The following is a 22,952-nucleotide window of genomic DNA, read 5'->3' on the forward strand; positions in this document are numbered from 1 at the left end:
ATCTGAAATAGCACACATGTAGCCTTCCTGTACGCCATTATGCGTTATATGCAATAAGCTTTAGCCATTTAGCTAGCTAGTAAGCTAATAGCTAGCTAGATTCTAGCTTTATTTCATGTTATTTAAACACAGTGCCTGAAATGAGCCAGTGCTCACAGGTACTGAGTATTTCTGATTACCGCCACCTCCTGGTGAGTCTAGGTACTCAACCCTGAATATCCGCATGACATTAGATTTTTTTTCTCCACCATCATTTTGTGAAGACCCGCCCTAAAAAATAAAATAAAGCTAGAATCTAGCTAACTAGTGGCTAATCCAACCAGTTAGCTAGATAAAAAGCTTCTTGAATATATAATGGCACAATGGTACAGGGAGGTTACATGTTAAAGCTACTTAAGTTGCAACTTAAAGCTTTTGGGCTATTTCAGATAATGGTCATATTCTGCGTCTGATTGGCTAGTGTCTGTTGCCTTTGTTGGTTAGCTTCAGACATGAGGAGTGAGATGGTTATGGTATATATATATATATATATATATATATAAATATATAATGTCAGGGTCAGGACAAAATGCCTGCATAACTACTTTCCTGTGTAAACACATACCTAGCTTAATGCTAAGAAAATAGCGCTGAAAATGTTTAAAAAATAAGGGTTAGGGTTATGATGTGGTTAGGGTAGTGCTGAATTAGGGTACTGGCAAAAATATATTTTTAAAATCAAAACAACAACAATAAAATACAAAGGACATTATCAATAAAGCTTAAGAAACTTGTTAGTATGCTATTTCTGCGACAGCAACGTACCTTCAGCCTACCAAGACGAGCACTGCTAGCGAGCCGAGCGACAAAGTGAAGCGTTGCAAAATGTTATCCTGTGTGCGCACTGAGAGGCTTTTACACTTTCTTTACCCTTTATAAATAAACCTATCACACTGATTTTTCTTGCCACCAAAAATATCAAAGTTTATGATATTAGTCGGTACAACAGAACAGTGGCTACAGCATTTGACTAAAAGTACCAGTATTGGCTTTCAAACACCCATACTATCAGTGAAACTCTTGTGTCTGGTTTCAGAATGGAGGATTGGGTTACAATCCGTTCACAACAACTGACAAGATCATATCCCGTTAATTATACATTGAATTTGCAGTGTGATCAAATGAGATCACACAGTATTAGGGTCACTTTAAGAAAAACATTTTTAGAAGTCTAAAATATATATTCTCAAAATATGAAGTTTTTGTATGTAATACTATGACTTTATTGTCATAATATTCCGATTGAATTTCTTGTACAATTACACTTTACTTTATTCTACCAATATTGATCCTCTTGTAATACTCAAAAAGTCATACAGACTTTTCTCAAAATATGTCAACGTTTTTCTCAAAAAAAGTGGCTCTAATACTCTAATACTGCTGTAAACTGATGATTGTTGTTTTTCTTTTCTTTTTTTTTTACTAAACTTGAAACATGATGTAAACAATCCAACATGTGAATGTAAGAGAAAAAACATATGCCTGCAGGACAAATATTTTGTTAAAACTATTTATGTCCGCCTTTATGGGAAAACCTTTTCAGGTAGTGAAAAGTGAATGTCACAACTTAAGTGCCATGACCTCCACTTTCCAATGAGGTTGATGAGAGCAGCTTTTAGATGCCATATTCCACTGAAAACAACATTATTTCACTACATGTCTACCTTTGAAAAATAACTCTACTTTTTTCCATTAGTGGTGAAGTTTAAATCCTAAATACCTAGTTGCCATTTCATTATTTGAACTTATATGCAAGACCAGTATTGATTGTATGGCAGACTTTTTCTGCAAAACAGTATTAACCTGAAGGAATGTTCTCACACACACACACACACACACACACACACACACACACACACACAAACACACAAAAACACACACACCAGGGATTTTCTCACATTACTCAGTTATACTAGTACTTGAAAGCTTTTGGTGAAGCAGAAGGAAGGAGTTGAGATGTGGAATCTTTTTGGTTTTTGCCTTCACTTATTTTAGTCAAGCGGCTAAATGTACATAAATATTATCTTTTTTTATATTAACTATTTATTCAGAGTTGTTCTCCCTGAAGGGCAGACTTACCATTTGATAGCTTTAAAGGACCAGTGTGTAGGATTCAGTGGCATCTAGTGGTGTAGTTTCACATCACAGCTCCCTCGCTTCACCCTCCCCTTCCAAGCACGAAGGAGAAGCTATGGTGGCCATGAAACACGTGCAAAACGCAAATGCCCCTATCTAAAGCCAATGTTTGGTTTGTCTGTTGGATACTGAATGAATATTATGAATATTATATTCCATTTCTGCCAATAGATCCTCCTAAATGTCACACACTGGACCTTTTAATAGTTTCCTTTGAACATGTGCTGTGATCCAGACAGATCTTTATACCTCTTCAATACAACTCAGTACTGTGAAGCACTTGCTGTGCAGTATTTCAGTTCTATTAATGTTTAATTGTTTACTGGCAGTGTCATATTATAAGTGTAGTTTTGCAAATCTACAACTTTACTGTATTGTCTCCACACAGAAAAACCACATTCTGTGTATGTAAGATTGGATTCTCAGTGACCTCAGCCCACATGGAGTTAATTGAACATTTTCATTTTGAACTCAGGGAGAACTTTCTTGATCTAGTTTCTTTTAGGATGTGTCTAGATGTTTAAGTTATTTACTGTCTTGGAGTGCCCTAAGACCCAGGGTATCAACTGCCAAATGAGCCATGCACTATCTGTAATGTAATTTTCTACCACATGAAACAGAGCAGTACTGTGGCAATCTTGTGTGACTTAAAGTTGCAGTAGGTTTTGTTATATTTGCTGAAACTTTTGCTATATCCTTACAGTAGTAGATGAGACAGATATTCTGAAAAAATCCGGTTACTCAGAATTTTATCAATAATGACAAAAAGTTATTTTTGTAAAAATTACCCACTGCGGCTTTAAAACAGTACAAAATAAGCCCTGGAATGCACTGAAGATCAGACTGATACAGAAAAAAAAACTTAAACTGCTTAAGTAATCCAAAGTAAGATTTCTTAATCATTAGCACTGACATATTTACTTTTAACAGTCCTGCTCTGATGGATACCAAAACAGGTATTCAGAGACAGCAAATATCCACTGACATTTTCAACAAGTCAAAGCAAGCATGGCACTATATTTTAATTGCTTTTATTGTACATATCATCTTTTTCACATGTATCGACATAATGTTCATGATGTGTCTGCATGATAATGAGTAGAATAATAGATTAGTTTAAGGGGACTGGCGATTGAGCCCACTGATTGCATAGCACAAATGATGTTTAAAAGCATCAATATTGATCATCATTATGGGTCATTATGCCTGTATTATGTGCTTGAGTTCACCATAATGCTCACTTTGCTGCAGTACAATGGGGTCTAATCTACCGTGTATAATACTCTAATCTAGCCCATGTCCCAGTGTTTTGTCTTGTCTTTTGTAGTTTGTATTCCTATGTGTGACCAAGACAGAACTTGTCTTGTCAAAAATCTATACAAGTCTACCTCAGGTGTGGTTTTGGACAGCTTTAGAACAGCTTGTCCAAAAAACTGTTTTATATGTATTGTAAATTTGTTGTCTGTTCAAGTATTTATTATTACTTTGTTTTTTTACACCACCTTATTCAATGTGATGTGTGCTACCTCACAGAATGTATTCTGCTATTTTTATAGTATCTTTATGCCTGTTGTTGCAGCCAACACAGCAAGAGATCCTCAACTTAAGACCAAAGTGGTGTGAATTTTACTGAAGTCTTAGCCTAGTTTCCAGGACATAGAGAGACACAAAAGCACTGATAAATACGCAAATAAAATGTTAACTTGCATTCTTCAAGCGAACACCCATATCTCTACTTACCAGAAGAGACACACCCATCTTTCTGGGGACAGAAGTCCACCCTCACTGTAACTGTGCAAAGACTGTTTGGATTAAGTATATTCATGTTGACTCTGGTTATAAATATGATCTTTACTCAGTACTCAGGGTGGTGCTGAACACATACTAAAGCCTTGTTTAACTCAATGATTAAGTTTGTCTTTAAACATGGATCATCTCCCCACCTTGCTTAATTTTTCAGCCTGCAACTGTGCTGCAACACAATGGGAAATTAAAGATCTAACATAGAGAAGATTTGTGTTTCATTTATCTGTTTCTGACTTTATGCTGATGATGTTAAACTTTTGCTAGATATTGATTCAAAGTTCACACTTTGAATCTTATTTTAGGCAATACTTGCAAAGGTAATATTCAGTATACACATAAGTGATTATTATTATTTCAGTGCAGTGTTGTATTAATCACTTGGACAACAGTGAAACTAATTTGATTTTTGATTATAATGAAGCCAAACACATACAAAAAGGAAATGTTAACTCAAGGTGCACTTACCAGCATTTTCCAGAGTTTTCGACCACATTTTGCCATTTTCCTCAGCAGATAGCGTTTGCTCAGTTGTTATAGTGATAGCTCAGTTCGTATCACCATGCAACCTATGTATGGAACCAAGCTATTTACATGACAACTTGGCAAACTCACTGATGAAGACCACAAGATACATATGAAATCGTGGAGAAAAAGCTGTTGTACTTTTCATGGTATTGTGCCTGGCATCGGTCAATAAATGCTTTGGTTGCAAATCATTTAATATGTGATTGGGAGACCCCATCAAACTTTATAGAGAATCTTTATCTACAAACTCTGTGGCAAATGGACAACATTCATTTCCAGCCTTGCTTTGAACATCAGTGGAAATGAATACAATTTTATACTTTTACACTTAATCTAAAAAATCTCAAGATCTAGCTATTATTATTTACATTATTATACAATTAATTATTCAGTTATTATACATTTAATTATTATTATCATTAGACAACCCAAACTCTTCCGTTTCATTTTCTCAACAGAGATGTCAAAGTCTAAGCTTCAGGAAGATTGACAGGGTCCTTGCATTTCATTGCACAGATGTGTGCAGGTGTTCTTGTTATTGTGTCCACCCCCTTGTTAGTGACAGTTCGGTTTGAGGAGGAGGGCAGAGGGTGTCCGCATTTCACAGAAAAATATGGGGAACTACGTAAAGCCACCCAGATTCTACCTAGGGTCCGGCCGGAAGTGCTGTGACTTTCCTTCAAAATAAGTGTACAAATGTGTCCCCTATGGGAAAAAGAAGTTATTAGCGATATTGTTAAATAATAGATATGTAACTGTAAAACAGACATGGTTCAACTTTTCAGTAACGAAGTCCTGGCATCAACTTCCAATATAGTGAATATGATTCTCTTCAGTGTAATGATACTTGTAAAGTTATTATATTACCTGGCAAAATCATATTTAGTATATAAGTTATTTTACTTGCCTACATGTATTCTGTAACTTAATAATTGTTTGCAAAAGATCGTGAAATGGAAGTAATGTAATTCCTTTGTTACTGGAAAGTTGTTATTGTCATTGTGCCTTAATTCATTTATATGAGCACATTCACGTTCAACATGATACAAGGATACAAGGTAATTTAATTATTCATTATTCACAGTCATTTTACACATGCATGGTTGTGCAATTAAATTCAGATTGTAGTTCCCTTTATGCAACTTATAAAAACAAACAATATATATACACAATTTATATATGTCATAATAAGTCATACATTATAAAATGGTGAGCTAAATTCTGTTTTAAATGAATGAAAGTTTCTGCTATTGACTACATTGGAATATGACATTATTTTATATATATATGTGACTCATATTGGATACTGGATGTAAGGTCATTTGGAAAATATTAGTTTGTGTGTGATTGTGTGTCCTGAACTTCTCGAGCATTTACACATTGTTCTATTGTTCTTCACAAAAAGGGACTTTATTTTGAAATGTGTAGCCGGAAGTCGTGTGATTTCGGCCACCTCTGCGCTGCGCTGCTCAGCAGCTGCACGCTCTCACGTCCAGTGTTTGACAAACCCTCCTCGGTTTGACTGTGCGAGCAGAACGTGTGCGGCGGTAATGGCTGCCAGGGAGAGTGAGGAAGACAACAAATGAACCCCGGAGAAACGATTCAAAGGTGAGACTGAAAACATGACAACCTGCAGCCTTTTCTACATGGAGCCCATTGTCTGGTCTGCTGTGGCTACTTGTCTACTTGGCTCGCAGGTGTGTGTTGTGAGGAATCTGGTTCAATTTGTGTATGGCACGCACGCACACACGCACGCACCCACGCACACACATACACACAGGACAATAAACTGTCAATAGCCAGTGCTTACCATGCACGCCTCCTCCGTCCCCCAGCGTTAGGACAGTGTGAGAGCATTGGACTTGTTTTAGGTTTGAATTATGGAAGCCAGATGCGGACCTACATGTCGATGGTTCCGAGAGCTGGACTCTTTGTTAGCGGGTGTTAACGTGATTAGCTAACGTTAGCTAACCAACAACATCGTTAGCTGGCGGTGGCCAGGCCACATAGCTGTTAGCCTGTTAGCCAATCAGGCGAGTGGATGTCTAATTAGCCCCGTTAGCATGCTGGCTATCGCTCTTTCTGTCAGGGGAGCAGCGTTTCGCTTCCGACTTATTAGAGATGTTTATTACCTCCAAAGCTGACACTGTCAAGTATCTTTACATTGGAATGAAGTTATTTGATTTGTCCGGTGTACAGCCAAGTGCAGGCAGGTGCTGGAGTGAGTTTGAACACTGTCAGTGAGTGGTCGTCCAGTCGGTTCGAGTACGGTGGGTTAGCAATTTGAGTTTCGTTGCAGTGCTAACTGGATGTTTTGCAGAGGTTTGGTCATTAGATAATGTTATGTTTCCCATGGTCTCTTATTGGAAACCAGTAGTTCAATAGTTTGAGTAATGGGTTTTAAGAGATTATCTGTTTAAATGACGACGCACTCTTCATTAATTGGGAATAAATTCAATGTAGTCAGCATATTAAATATATTATAGATATGTCATTGAATTGGCCAAAACAACACTTACATATGTAGGTTTTTATTATAGTGTTATTAATACTGTTAAAACTGTTTATTTACATGTTATTATTAATAATATTCTATTAATACTAGGTGTAGAAGACGAACAGTAATGATGATCATTTTCATTAAAAGTAATCTCTGTCCATTAATAGATTCGTCAATTAACAGAAAATGAATCAACAACAATCAGGGCATTTATCGATTATAAATGTGAAAGGAAAAATTCCTGTATTACATATGAAGACTTGCTGCTATTCTCTGTATCTGATTACTTAATTATTTGTTCAAAAACGTACCTGATTATGATAATAATTATTAGTTCCAGCCCTTGTGCCATTTTCTGGGCTGGCAGGTATATCAGGGTTATGTAACTACATAATAAGGATGCATAAAACTGATTATATGATTTGACCTCTTCTGGTGAGGTAAGCCTCACACTTCCCATTGTAAGTGCAAACTGCTTTGCAGTGCATGCTTTCAGCTGTGTAACAACTTCTTGGAAGCATCACATTCTGGTGTGACATGTGCAGGGGCATGAAGTCATAAAACACCTCAACAAGGTAACATGATAACCCTGTAACGGACACCAGTTTGTGAAATGAGGTGTCAGTTTAACACTGGTTATTTTTGTGGCTCTAAGATGTGGTGTGGTTAAGGTGTGAGATTTTTTATTATGTTGTATTTATTGTTTTTAGGGGTATTGGTTACCTGGTGGTTACCTGGGACATGCAGTAATTAACAGGGTGCTAATAGTGTGTGTGCAGTAGTGTATAATGTAGGTTCTCTCATTTTTGTTCTTATATAATGTGCTCTTGACATGATTTCCAGTGCACCATCAAATCTAAAGTTAGGAAGACATTTGGATTCTATAAGAAGGAAGGAAAGTTGGATAAAAGTCTAGCCATTTGTAAGATCTGTCAAACAGCAATGAAGTCCAGTGGTAGCACACCAAATGTTAACACTCACCTGGTGAGACGGCATGGTGACACTATGCAGGGAACGAGGAGTCTGTGGATGCTAATACAGCTAGTGCAACTATGCAACTGGCATAGTTAAAATATGAAAATAAAATAATATAAAACTACACAGCAACAACACCAAACTTTATAGACATCAAGCATTTTAGCAAAAAAAAAAAAAAAGCATTTTGAAAGCAGGTAATATAGTGATGAGCCTGATCTCTGGGGGCAGGCAGGGAATTCCAGAACCTAGGGGCCCTTACAGTTAGTACTATCAGAGCCCGTCTACGGAGAGCCTGGCCACTCTCTATTAAGTCCCAGTGTACCGATTTTTGGTTGCAGTTCCAGCAGAGTTCCACTGGGGGCGATCGCCCATGAGTGCAGAATGAATGGGAGCAGATGGAGCTAGATGGCTAAATTTGTCTCTTTCACCTGATTGTCGTTGAGAAATCTCAGATTTGATTGTAGTTTTTGCAAGTTCAACATGGGTTATGGGTCGAAAGTTGAATGAACGAGTACTTATGTCCTTTCGATTTCTTACAGGACGAGTTGTTGTTGCCCATAACATTATCTGCCTATCGTTATGTCTGTGTTGTCGATGCCTCGAGAGAAAAGGAAGTGCAGAGCGCGGAAGCACAAAGTGACTCGAGGCTTGCCGTAAAGCAGTATCTCTGGCCGTACGATGTGTGTGACGTAATTGACATTTTAAAAGACTTTTTAAAGAAAATAAGTGACTCTAAAAAATCTAACACCCAGCATTGTGTCATTTCTTTGCATCCCCTTTCGAATGCAACATTCAAATTACTAGATAAAAAATTATATGCTGAGAAAAGTGGATTTTGAGGGGTATAGCTCCATAGACCGTCATTCATTCTGCACTCATCTGCCTGGACGTTCATCTGAACTTTACGAGAGTGTTTTTTTTTTTTTAAAAAAAAATGACTTGAATGCAAATTGCACTTTGTGATCAGGTAACTATCTTTACCTCATACTGTTTGGCTGAACTTTAAGAATGAATTATGCTGCATGTAAGAGAATGTACAACACTGCTGTGTAAACTAACCTGAAACAGAATCAGTAGAATATTAACCCCATGTTCTTTGTCCACAGTGAGGACTAGGATGGTAAGCAGCCAGCCGAAGTACGAGCTGATCCAGGAGGTGGGGCGTGGCAGTTACGGCGTGGTCTATGAGGCAGTAGTGAAGCGCACAGGGGCCCGGGTGGCGGTGAAGAAAATCCGCTGCCACTCTCCAGAAAATGTGGAGCTGGCCCTGCGGGAGTTCTGGGCCCTCAGCAGCATCCAAAGCCAGCACCCAAACGTCATCCACCTGGAGGAGTGCATCCTGCAGCGGGACCAGCTGGCCCAGAGGATGAACCACGGCTCCAGCTCCCCGCTCTACCTGGAGGTGAGGACGCAGAATTCATGGTAGCAGGGTTGGGGGCAGTACGTTGCAGTGTAACGGTAAACCTGCATTGGTGCTCCATGCATGTAAAACAGTAAAGATTAAAATACTGTCACGTTCACGCTTCTTTTATGAGGTCAGACAAGTTCTTGCTGAATGTGTGATTTGTTTGTTTCACTCGGAGTGTTAACTTTTTGGAGTTTGCAAGTTAGTTTGCCGCTGGTGCATATTCAACTTCCTCCAGCTGCTTCAGATTAAAAGCCTTCCAGGGAAGAGAACTGATTATGAGAGGATTATGGCTGGTTATTGTTTTAAAAATTAAAAAATTACTAGTACCAATACTAGTATTGTTAATGTGTTACTGATATCAATAGAGTACTTCATGTGATACTTTTGTTTTTAGCAATGCTGTGTTAAGAGAAAAGGCCCGAGTTGCAACAATCTCCTGATACTTTTGTTCCAGTGACAAGGCTCCTGTCTGACACTGTTCTTGCTTTTCTGCGAATGTCCTACTAATGAAAAGTGGGTCGACGAAGACTCTACTTGCCAACTAACAGCTTACTCAAATCTTTAAATTAAAAGGACGCTTGCGTTGATTGGCTGAGTTTTTTTTTCAAGATTTGGGTACAAAAAGGATTGAATGCAGGTATCTTTTGGCTGGAGAAGTTTTCATATTACTCGGCACTGTGTTGTTTCTATATCCAAGCCCTAGAGGGGATAATGCAGTTGTTGCTGCCTTTTTTGTGTGGGTTTGATAAATAGATACATTATCTGTTAACGGAGGCTGAGTGGATGCTATTTAGAAATAAAGTATTATCCACTTCTGTTTCCTTCAGAGGTCAACAAGCCTAGAACTTGATTGACCAACGACATAAATATACATTGCTTTCCATATTAGGCAGTTTCAAGTGGTGCATATGGTATGTGAAAAGTTTGCTGTGCTGGCTATAAGCTGATTATCTCCCATTTTTAACCGCACTGGGTCCTAAGTTCTGGCTGATGTCTTGTGTTTATGAAGTTTATAAAGCATCTCTTTGGAGTTTGGAATTGGAAAGTAAAACTTGAGTAATCGTCCGTATGCTCATACTATATGATTGTCACTTTATGTTACAGCAGGGGTCCAATACTATTGTATCTAACTGTACTGCTAAATGCTAACAGTAATTTAGCTCATGAGGCTAATGCTAAATAACACGCAGAATGGCTGAACAGACAAACAACAGGCTAACCAAAGCTATCTTATACTAGCAAACATTTAAACATCAGTGAATCAAAAGTATTCCATTATTATTGACAACACCGTCCATGAAACTGTGCTTGTAGTCACACAACGCTTGTACATCCAAGCTCATTTTTGTTGTTGCTCACAGCTGATAGCATAGACAACAAATTGGCTGTAACGTTAATTGGTTATCCATGTCTACTTTACCACTGGTTCTCAAGGCATGAGTCATGCTTTGTTTTCTTCAGGAAAGGGGTCACAGGACAGGGTTGTGACGAACTAGTGAGTGACTGATGAGACCCAGTCAGTGATCGTTTCTGAAAGTCTGTTTTATGGCCGTCCAGACTTAAACGCAACACGTTTTAAAACTGAAACGGGGTCGGCAGCGTTTTTAGGGGTTTGAAAACAACGCTAAGCGCAAACGTAGCAAAACGTAACTCACTAAAACATAGTATTGTGGATGTAGCCTCAGTGAGTTAGCAGTGTGCTGCTGTGTTTTTAGCCGACACTTCTTACCATTTGGGCAAATTGGCACCATTAAAACTGTGCTGAATTAGCTATTAGCAGTTCCTGTCTGCAGTGCACCTAGGGAAAACTAACGATTCTCAGGCAAGTTCTGGGGTTATAAGCATCTTTTCCTCCCCCAATTATTTCAAATTGGCATGAATTCAATTAATGTAACCTCTGGACCAGTTGAGAAGGAGTGGAGACAAAAGGCAGACACGAGACAGATTTGAGAAATTGTCTGTTGGATTTTTCCCCCCACATATTTGTTACTTTCTCACTGTCCCTGTCTGTTGCATGTCTTCTTTAAAATGGTCTCCATGAGAATGACATCTATCCAGATGAATTGATCCTACGTTACTTAAGGATTTTGAACAAAAGTTTTGTTTTGATGATCACCATCACATATTTAGATTATTTTGTTCCTGAAATGCATACATTTTTCATGTTGATGTAAAAACCACTCTAATTAATATTATAATATATATTTTTAGAGATTACTTTTTGAACTTTTATTGCCTTTACAGGGCTCCAGAGTGCGACCAATTTGGTCGCACATGCGGCAAAAATTTTTAAGAGTGCGACTCATAATTTTTCTAGGTCGCACTGGTGCACCTGACGCTGCCCGGGTGAAAACATAACACAATTTATTTCGCAAGCGCATCACCTCTCTGTGTTCTCCTGTGACTGAACTCACACACTCATGGTAGGATCATATCGTGTTCTAAACCAATAAGAGACAGAGCTCGGGCGGGTCTTTGCCTCTGATTGGCTGTGGTCCTGTTCACCGCGCTAAGTTGCGTGTGTTAAAAATTGCGCGCGACCTGAGCGCGAGAGTAGCTGACTAACTGAAACGGAAAAATAAAATAAACGTGACAAAACGAGGGAAAATGAAGAGAGGCAGAAATATTAAAAGTTTTTTCATTAAGAAAACCAAACCTACAACCAGCCCTACTACTATAATCCCATCCATCCCCACTACTGAGAGTCCATCCCGTCAAGACACGGAGCCCTCGGTCCCTGGTGAGATACCAAGCCCTGGTCCTTCGGCGACAGCATCAGACTCAGAACCAGAGGAGGAGACAACCGAGTCTGGGATAGAGCCCGGCTCCAAGACCCAAATTAGAAAGGCCAAAATATATTCCTTCAGACAGGACTGGCTGAAACAATTTCCCTGGCTGAGGTACATCAAAGGACGTAAGGCAATGCACTGCGTGTACTGTCAGGTGTGTGGTCAGAATAAGGCCGGACATAGTGCATTTGTGATTAATACATTTTTTTTTAACAATTTCAGTTCAGTGAGGCACTTTAAACACTTTATTTTTCTTTTTATATATAATTGTGCTTCAAATAAAGACAAGCATTTCTCTACACCTTATTGTTTAAAAATCATTCACATTATATGAAAGTTATGGAGAGCGATAAAAAGGTGACCTTATGAAAACCTTATTAAAGGCAACGCAATGAAAAATTTGGGTGCACCTACATTTTGTGCTGGTGCACCTAAAAAAAAAAAAAAAAAAAAGGAAAACCAGTGCAACCAATGCAAAAAGTTAGTCTGGAGCCCTGCTTTATTAGATAGGAGCAACTGAAAATGGATAGGAAAGTGAGGGGGAAGCCAGTCTCTAAGCACTCTGCTCAATACATACTGAGGTTTTCACCCAGTTTTTGTTACTAAAACTGGGTGGAAACCATTAGAGAGCTAAAAAAACTGCATTTCATAACCAATCCAACATCTTTAAGGCGGTGATACAGAAGTTGTAGACACCGTCGTACCATACAACATTGTTCGAGACATCCACTGTGAACGTTTTAAAAAGCTCTCCTCGGGGTTACAAAGTGATTCACTATATCTCCAGTTTGTTTCACTGCAGAGGACAATGGGAGGGAAGAGCACTGTTTCAGGTGACGAGTGTCCTTGAAGTAAGCGTTGCATGTATGTTAGTGGCCGCTCTCACGCCTTTCAAGCAACTACCTTGCATTTAGAAATCCTGAGTATGGCGAGACAAGGGGTAACATGCAGCAAGGAGTTGGAATCAAACCCGGGCCGCTGCTGTAAGGTCTCAGCCTTTGTACACGGAGCGTGTTCTACCAGGTGAGCTACCAGGGTGCCCAATGTCATAATATTGATTTCATCTACATTACGTGGTCTTTATGAGGCTTTATGTTGTCTGCCAGTAGTGCAAATATTCAGCCTTTACCATGTTGTTCCATATTGTGCTTTAAAATAGTCTTTGAGTCACATTTTATGAATTATGATTGCATTATAATCATTTTGGTGTGTCATTTGACAAATCTAAATCTCTCACATGATCAGTCTACCAATTGTGTGAGCCAGTAGTGCTAAGCAGTCACTACAACCTGCTGGCTGTCTCAATTAATGTGATTTTCAGTAATTACACATAGGTTGCAAATTCATCATTCGGCACACTACCAGACTGGCTCAGTAATAGTCGGAGTGGAAAAACCAGACTGTCAGGTAGTGGAGAATTACAGTAAGCAGACATGTCAGGTTTAGATACCAGTGTGTAACAGCATCTAAAATGAAACTGAAAACAAAGCATTGCTGCTGCAGCTGTCAGGGCTGCCACTATGTGCTTTAGGGAAACACTGAATAGACTGGAGAGTAATGAATAAGACACAATAACTGTGGCTCTTGGAGTTCAGTCAGACTTGAAAGCCTAAAAGAAATTGTATTGTGCATTAACAAGAATTCCCACATTTGAATGTTCGCATAAATCTCAATCCTTAACTTGGCCGGTTGTCCTGTATATAAGCATACACCGTCAAACGCCTGTATCAGTGAATCTGCTGCATCAGATAAGCTTATGTTATCTCATGATCTGCCCCATACACTTGCCCTACTTGAGACTGTTGTTTGCTGTACACGCCTGCCAAAAGCAGATCTTGTTAATAACTAGACTAAATCTGTGCTGGCAAGACACAAGGCCAAACATTCCTGTCCACAAGTCACAGAGATGATGGCAGATTTCAGAGGAAGTAGACAACGGCCAGGAGAGGAATCCAGCTGGACCCGCTATAATTGACATTTCAGCAGGCGTTTGAAAAACACTTGTTGGTTGGCCACATGTTGCCGCGTCCTAAAATAGACTGTAACGCTATAATTTCTGTAATGAATTGGAAGCCTGTTTTTGATTTACAAAGCGTATCATGATGTCCCCTGACATATCCTAGATTATAAGAGGAATGTTTATTTTTCCATCCACTACCGACCACTGTTGACATATTGCTGTCGCATTGCTCCTGGCAAAGACGACTCGTCAGATCTTTCTGTCACAATGTAGACCCAATAAGTTGAACATAAAGGTCAGTGATTTTTCAGGCACCGCAAAGTGAGTCATCCGCCGCGAGCTAGCTATTTGTTGTGTAAACTCATATTATAGTTGTTAGTGTAATGATTACAATTATGGAGACATAGGATATCAGCACAAATATTGGCTCTGGGAATAAAAAGGAAGCAGTTGAGCCCTGGCGTATATCTCTCTATGTGCGACGCTGATGTGCGTTAGCGGAAGAGCTGGAAGGTTCTGGTAGGATCTGTGTTGTCTCTGGCCTCCAATGCTCCCACATTCACATGAACCGTGTTGTCAGGTTGAGAGGGGGGGGGGTCTCCCCTCCCCAGTCAACCTGTCTGCAGCCTGTCATGTCGCAGTGCCTCCCGCTGTCTGACGGCGGGCACACAGGCACTCTGCCGGTGCCTGATTATAGTCTCTCAGCGGCACGCAGGCTATTGTCAGACCATCCATTGCGTTTTCTGCAGCGCTAGCATTGGACACTTTCCCAGAATCCCTTTATTCCAGCTCTTTTTTTATTGCTCTGTAATGTTCCAGTACGTGCTTACAGAAGAACAAATGATAATAGGGCGGAATTATCTGACCGCACCAACTGTGGGATAATTTGCATCTATTCTTTTTGGGTAGTGGATTCTTTGGCTAGTGGCATGTCAGACAATTTGCAGCCATTTGTTTACAGCAGGGCTTCCACTAGGAATTGCCTACTAAACATATTCAGAGCAATTGTGTTTCCTGTAAAGCAGTTTACATCAAAAGCCTTAATTTGTGGTTTAGCCAGCCTTAACTAACATTTAAGCAAATCATTTATACTCTTCTGTGGACAGTTCTTCAGCTGATATTTGAACTGCTGTTCGCCGCCTGCATATCAACTGACACTTACACTATTTACAGGCCACACACTTCAATTTTCTTGGGCGCTTCAACTTTTCCATTATTTCAAAATTTCCAAATGAAAATGTTCTGCTGCAAGCGCACTGAAGTTTTCTTCAGGAAATGTTGACAGACTGACAGTTATTGCAGTTGCTGTAAGAGTCACAATTAGTCACAATTTTTATTTCTACTGAAAAAAACTTTAAAATCATTGTTTGGGTCTGGACGAAGCAAACAAGTTTTCTGATATCCCAAGAACAGGATTTGTAGGCCCGGGCAACAGTACTGCTGTCTGAATATAGACTACATGATGACATGATACTGATGAGCCCTGACTATGACATATTTTATGGATATTTCATAGTATATTCAATGAACAATAACAGTACAGAACCCGAACATAATAGTGAACACAATAACTGCAGGAAGTTTAGGTGAAATTAGCGGTTTTGGATAAATTTTGAGCAGATTATTTCCAGTAATTATTACATCAGAGATAAGTTTTCCTGATATTTTTAGCAACTTTTTATTTGTGCGTGCGTGCATGCGCGTGTATTTTAAGTAATAAAGAAACAATCATACATATTTAATAGACTTCTTTCTACTGCAGGATCCGTGGGTATAGTGGCTATGAATATAGCTTGTGTTCAGGTCTTCATGTGCTCTTATTCTGTGAGATTGTTGATAAATTTAATATTTTAAATAATATCTAAACTTTGAAAAAAAAAGGAACTATTACTGATAATAATTACTGATATGCAGAGATATAGGCCTACTTTTTTTTTTTTTTTAAGTTGTCTTATGCCCCATAAAAACAAGAATGCCTTGCAACAAACCTGTAGCTTTTCTGAGTTTAATACGAAACACCATCTATCAACTCCCAGAAGTGCATCCCATTTAATCTTAATTTAATGCGAGATGGATGAAACCTCACAGGTTTGTGGTCCGCTGTCAGAAAGGGAGATTAAATGAACTCACTTCCTGCAGCAGGCATAAAAGATGAGAGGCCTCTTGTGCTGCTTTTGATTTTAAAAAAATGGCCCGCAGAGCGAGGTGGGAGACGACGTGTTGTGAATACAAAGCCAGAGCAACCTTGCTTGTTTAGTTATGAGTGATATTCTTTTCTCCTCACACTAGCTGTGACCCACTGTATCAACAATGGTGTAAGCTAGACCAGACCTACGTGATGTAATCGTTTTGGTTCTGCTTGTTGCAGCTTTGTCTGTTGGGGTTTGAGGTAATTCTTTGCTTTGTTTTATCTCCTGTAAGTACAGATGTCAGACAGCTTGTTTAGTGGCTTACTTTTGTCTGTGGAGATGATTTTTTTTTCCTCATGTGCTAGCAGGATCACTTCAGCTTTGATCTTTGCTAGTGACACTTGTGAATATAGTTGCATTTCTTTTACCCTGACTACTGCCTTTCTCTGAGGGTGCCAGTTTTCAGACAGCACGGCGCTGCTGTCTTCATCAGCAGTTTTTCATTAATTTTTTTTTGCCATAATGGAGTGCCTTTCTACTGGTCAAACAGAGACAGAAGAAAGACAGATTACAATGGTCCAGTGCGACAAGTCGGAAGACCAAGCTCTAGCCAGGTTGCGTATTCTCGACAATATCAGTTGATACCAATGCATTACGTGGCATTTTCCACACAAACACAGTAAACATGTCCACTGATAGAAGTTGGACAGTACTCTATGTATGACTGATTAAATGAGACACAAAAGACAGAAGTGCTGCTTGCTTGATGCAAGGAGCAAAAGTCCTTTCAGGGTGATCCAGAAGTCAGAATTTGTTCCATTCAGTCTAATAACATTTTTTAAGTCTAGAAGATTCGCAAGACAAAGTTATGTATCCCTGTTTAAGTTAGCAGAGCGCTAAACCGGAAGTTAGCGGTCAGTCAAGCTGAAGTCTCTGTATCCAGTATGCATTCATCTGGCTTTGCAGTGCATTTCTTTGCAGAGGGAAGTGGCTTCTTTGGCTTCATGTGCCACTGAGCAGCTTTCATAGGAATTAACAGAGTGCTGCCTTCTATGCTATATCCAGGTCTCTTTATATATCCATGCCAGGAGCATGACCAGCATTTGATTCTCATGATCACATTATTATTATTATTATCATTATTATTCTTTCAAAGAATCCAACAAAGTTGTAGCTACATTTCATTGTTTGTTAGGTTTTTAATATCTAAGGCAAACAGGTACATTTCTTATATTTCAGCTCTAACAGAAGTATCTCAGGAAGGCTGGATAAATAAGATCATGATATTTTTGGCCACAATAAACTTAGCAGAAAAAATCTGATGCCGGCACATCCCATATTGTGCAGCATGCAGAGTTGACTAACCGTCAGCCATCAACAGTGTTCTCATGTTGACTTGTTTTTTTCTTTTCCTTTCTACTGTAGCTGGTGGAGACGTCTCTGAAAGGTGAGATCACATTCGACCCGTGCTGTGCCTACTACTTGTGGTTCGTCACGGACTTCTGCGACGGGGGCGACATGAACGCCTACCTTCTGTCCCGCAAGCCCAGCCGCAAGACCAACACCAGCTTCATGCTGCAGCTGGGCAGCGCCCTGGCCTTCCTGCACCGCAACCAGATCATACACCGTGACCTCAAACCGGACAACATCCTCATCTCGCAGGCCTGCACGCCGGCCGGTTCGACCGAGCCTACCCTCAAAGTGGCCGACTTCGGCCTGAGCAAGGTCTGCTCCACCTCCGGCCTGAACCCTGAAGAACCGGCCAGTGTCAACAAGTGCTTCCTGTCCACAGCTTGCGGAACAGACTTCTACATGGCCCCGGAGGTCTGGGAGGGCCACTACACCGCCAAGGCGGATATCTTCGCCCTGGGGGTGATTATCTGGGCTATGGTGGAGCGCATCACCTTTGTGGATGTGGAGACTCAGAAGGAGCTGCTGGGGAGCTACGTGCAGCAGGGCTCAGAGATTGTACCCTTAGGTGAGGCCCTGCTAGAGAACCCAAAGATGGAGCTGCTGATCCCCGCCAGGAAAAAGAGCATGAACAGCCACATGAAGCAGCTGATCAGGGAGATGCTGTCAGCCAACCCTCAGGAAAGGCCCGACGCCTTTGAACTGGAGCTCAGGCTGGTCCGTATCGCCTGCAGAGAGCTGGACTGGGACACGTGATGGACATGAACGGCACCACAGACTCAGCTGATCAAGCACATGTGCACATCTCATCAGCTACTGTTAACCTAGGTGGTCACATAACAGGGGATTATTGTTTTTTTAACTAGGGAACAATAATTAGAATAGTCATTGTTTGTATCATGGCTTAAACTTCATCCACTGTCCAAGCACATACAGTCATCTACTAGCTGTGTCTTTATATTGAAGGGGAGAGGTGCGACACCCACCGCTGCTGCTGCTCCGAAACTGCAGCTTAGTCTCAGGCTAATCACATCACAGCTTCCACTTCCTCCTTACAGAATCACTCGAGCATGATGAAAGAGCAAAGTGACCCCAAAAGTCCTGGATTCAATTAAAAGTGAAAGTCGAAGTGACAGTCAGCACAGTTTATCTACAAATACCATCTTGGACCCGGTGCTAATTGTTACTAAATGCAATATGAGACGTTATCCTGTGATCATTACAGCGTACATTAATCCAAAGGGCCAGTCACCTCAATGTGTGGAATGTTTTTAAGCCACTTTTGGCTTCGACAGAACCTGACTTACAAACTGATTTCTGGTACATGATCACCAGCTTTGATATAACATCAAGATTTGATTCTGGCATCAAATGCAGACATGCCCTGAATGCTCAGGTAATAAAAACATACAGCATGATGGTATTTGCAGACAAACGATCTACTGACAAGGTCAGTTTTGCTCAGTAGTGTTGGAGGGAAAAAATCCCAAACTTTGGTGCTTGAAGATAACGTTTTTTTTTTTTTTTCTGAAGGCTGCTTCGTTGGTTGTGTGGGTGGGGGACATTTTATCAGTAAGTGTCCAGCCAGCAAGTCCTTGTGGTTGGTCTTTCCTCTTTCTGCCCATTACTGACTTTACGATAAATTGACTGGTCCCATACCAACCAGTATGACAGAATGTATAACGATCAAGACAGGTCAACCTTAAACACACAAACACTTCATTTTAATGACACAGCATAATGAGCAAGAGAGCCTAAAGGATAATTCTGGTTTATGGTTTTGCAACTCGGGTCTTACTTTCATGGATTTGGTCATAATAACATTGTACTCACCAAGTTGATCGACCTTAGCTACTGTTGCTATGCCTGTCAAGCTTTCCAGCATGGCTTTATGCAGGTTACAGTGACAAATGGGGCAGATTTACCTCTCGAGATTTGTGGTAATTTATGAAACAGTTGACAGAATTTTTGACCATTTTTGACATTTTGTGGACCCAACGATTAATTGAGAGAGGAATCAAAAGAAAGGTGCAGTAAATGATATTATTTTTGGTGAAATAAGTGTCAGTGTGGTGACGAAGGGAGGACGGAGGGGACTGCTGACAGGCAGGAAGTTAGCCAAAATGAAGATTTCACTCATACCACCTTTAAAACACAAGCTGTTGTATTGTGTACATAAAATGTAACTTAAACACAAAGGTTGAATTTATGGTTTACTGCAAGTACAAATCAAACGAATAGAACGGCACAGCCGTTAGTGTAACCTCAAACTCTGATACTGGAGCGTGTGTGAGCGATGCTACGCTGGCTGCCACAGTGAATGTGCCTGAGCAGGGCCACATGAAAATGTAATGTGCTAATAGCATTAATTAGCTTATAAATGCTGAGAAACATGGCATCTGTCCATGTATTCTTATCCCTGTGAAAATGAAAAAGTTATTAGATGCTAACTGGCCTTAGAAATAACATAATGCTTAGTTACTACTGTGTAGTAGGTGGAGGAGAAAACAGCAGTGTACAGCAACCGTTGTACACGTCCAGCTCAGTTTATAGACTGAATTCCTGGTTCAACTTTGAACTACCAAAATTAGATGTCCTCACTCAGTTGTTCTCTGCAATGAGGGGTTATTACCAATATGTCAGGTGCCCCCCCTTTCAGTTTCACCTCCAAATAAAGTGCTTTAGATCATCTGGATAAACCATATGGCTTGGTGTTTCTTGCCCCATTTGACGTCACTGTGGCAAAGGAAATATTATCCCAAACTGTGAAAATAAAACCCAAGTTGTAACGAACCAGAGTTGTCCTTGAACAAGAAAATTCAAACAACTGAGCACACTACAATAAAGCAGGCAGGCCTACGTTCAAAAGACTTGTGGAGCGACTCCCCCACACATGGCAAACAAATCTTCTCTTGAGAGAAATCCCCATGTTGCCTAAATGTAGATTTAATTATCTGAAGGGTGAGCCGCGTGTTTTACAAGAGCGGTGACATGAATATTCACATCTGGGTCCATTTAGACAAGAGACCTGAATGAGTAAAAGGGGTGAGGGGATTCAGTGAATCTCACTGAAAGGCACTTTTATTTTTCTGTTTATATTTATTCCTCATAAGGACCTACTGCATTATATAGGGGAGCTCTGTGAGGCTGGATTCAGTGCGATAACTGCTTCGGTATTTGTTTACCGGGCGAGCACAATGTCAGCCAGCAGTCTACTTATGCATGCAGTGTCTCTCACCTTCAGGGAAGAAGCAAGAGAAGACACCAACACACGCAATCCTCCATGAGCCAGAGGATCTCTGCTTTAAAAAAAAAATAAAAATACATAATACTGTTGTGTTTAACTTGATCTCCTCTCACTGTGTCACTGCTGCTCCTTTCCTTTGGCTCTGGATCTTACAGTAATCCCCTTCTTCATGCTTCCGACAGGCTAATTCTAAGCCTATTAAGTTGTTGCAGCACTTGGCAGAGGATCATGCTCGGGACCCCTTTTGCCTTTCAGGTCATACATAATTTGTGCACTTTTACAGGAACCTATAAAACCAAACAGTCCTGGCTTCTTCGCTGCTCTCAAAACTCTGGCGGAAAATCTAATTTCCTTTTGACTTGTTGCCAATATTTACCTGCTATATGGCCTTTAATTCTTCCCTCAGCTCTAATAGTTTTATTTCCTGTCAAGATGGGATTAGGATAGGGAGTATTGAGATTTGCCTAATTTTGTTGAAATTGGTTGATTTTTCTTTTTGACACTATTGTGGCTTCAGTGATATTGCACTCAAACACAAGAATTGGCAGACGTGCTTGAGTTGCTCCACGGTTCACCGACTCGGTGTGGTGCTTTGGTATGAAAAGCAATCCCACCAATCAGTATTAAAAAACGGCTGTCTGTACTGCAGGACATCGACGCTGCTTTGGACAATGTTGCTTCGCTTCAAGAATGTTGTATTTGTGGCTTTTTGTTCACGAGCATCAAAGTTTGGACTCAAAAGTAGGTCACCCATATCCTCAGAGCTCCAAGCAGAGCAGAGGATGATGGGTAGAGTCATTTCCGGCCAGATTTCTTCCTTCAGGCCTTCTAGACATGAGAGGGGGGAGGAGGAAGACATTTGGCTTCCTGTGAGGTTTGAGACGTTTGCCAAACAAATGCTACGTCTGGGGTATTAAGAGATTTCACCCTTTGATTTGTCGTATTAAATTCCTTTGCACATGTGTAAATACTGTATAGGATCAACAGGGGACGAACAAGGTTGATGTACATTTGACTGGATGTGCTCTGTTTTCAAGAGCCAGAATTGTTTGACATGTAAATTGCTGTGATGGATTCAACTTTACTTCAGCTCTTCATTCAGCTTCAGTTCACTTCGATCATGGAAAAGATGTGATATATTTACAGGTCAATACTGTCGGTGTGCTAGTGATAATTGTATGTTTTTCATTGGCCTGTTTGTGATTTTGTGTAAGCAAAGCTGGTATACAACGTGGGTCAAATCCAGTCGTCTTTTCTGTCAGGTACCGGGCTATTTGGAAGTGGAACAGTTCTTTGGAACTCTGGGACATCAGTCAGACCTCGACTTTACCAGCCCTGATCCAGGACCTTCATACAGTGTACCACCGTACTGCTTTGCTATCTCCCAGAACTCAGACATTTGAGTTGATGACATTAAACATTCTGTTGATGACGCATTCTTGATGAAAATGGTTCTGAAAACTGGTGGAAATGTGGACTGGTTGGCTAGATGGCACCCAGAATCTTGAACAGAACCGGTTGAAGAACCACAGCTAATTTTGCAGGAAAATCACTGAGTGACTCGTAGAAATTGTTATAGGAAGAATGTTTAAAATAAGAACTCATCAGAAATATTTTCAGCGACCAGATGGACAAAAAGAACATTAGGCAGGTTCAGAACAAAGAATGCCACTGATTGCTTCTTCTAACCTTGATGGGCAGAAATCTCTAAGTTCCAGGAGATACTGATGTAGGACTGTGATACCTAATAAGTCCTGGATCAGGGTTACACTTAACATAAAAAAAATGTCCTGTGTCAGATGAAGAACACACTGGGAATCATGTCAAATAAAAGATCCGCACTCGCAGCCAGGCAAACTTTTGCTCTCACACTTTTGTATGAACAATTTTTTGCTCTTATGTCATTTTGAAGAGATTAAATGAAGTTTATCAAAAGTTGTGTGAACACCTGTCAATCACTGTTGAATTGATGGTTTTTTAATAAAATGAATTGAAATATTAACTGAATTGTTTTAAAGAAATGAA

The 22,952-nt window shown here is 40.1% G+C and overlaps 1 protein-coding gene across 3 annotated transcripts; it reads left to right on the top strand.

The window, feature by feature from the left end:
* Positions 1–5,997: 5,997 nt before the first annotated feature.
* Positions 5,998–22,929, top strand: pdik1l (PDLIM1 interacting kinase 1 like). 3 transcript variants are annotated; one of them, XM_051390156.1, is made up of 3 exons: positions 5,998–6,203; positions 9,091–9,386; positions 17,696–22,929. In XM_051390156.1, exons 2-3 carry the CDS (start codon positions 9,102–9,104, stop codon positions 18,434–18,436), a joined length of 1,026 nt encoding a protein of 341 aa, XP_051246116.1. In that variant the 5' UTR covers positions 5,998–6,203; positions 9,091–9,101; the 3' UTR covers positions 18,437–22,929. The 3 variants fall into 3 exon arrangements, with proteins under 3 accessions (XP_051246116.1, XP_051246115.1, XP_051246117.1); XM_051390155.1 differs by having other exon boundaries at positions 5,998–6,114; XM_051390157.1 differs by lacking the exon at positions 5,998–6,203 and adding an exon at positions 7,102–7,581.
* The last annotated feature ends 23 nt before the right edge of the window (positions 22,930–22,952 follow it).

Source organism: Dicentrarchus labrax, unplaced genomic scaffold (assembly GCF_905237075.1).
Source record: "Dicentrarchus labrax unplaced genomic scaffold, dlabrax2021, whole genome shotgun sequence".
Classification (NCBI taxonomy): Eukaryota; Metazoa; Chordata; class Actinopteri; family Moronidae; genus Dicentrarchus; species Dicentrarchus labrax.

Bases quoted from the DNA above. Each gene is read 5' to 3' on its own strand.
- pdik1l (XM_051390156.1), top strand. From the start codon at position 9,102: ATGGTAAGCAGCCAGCCGAAGTACGAGCTGATCCAGGAGGTGGGGCGT. The intron at 9,387-17,695 runs GTGAGGACGCAG...TTTCTACTGTAG, and splicing joins GCTCCCCGCTCTACCTGGAG to CTGGTGGAGACGTCTCTGAA.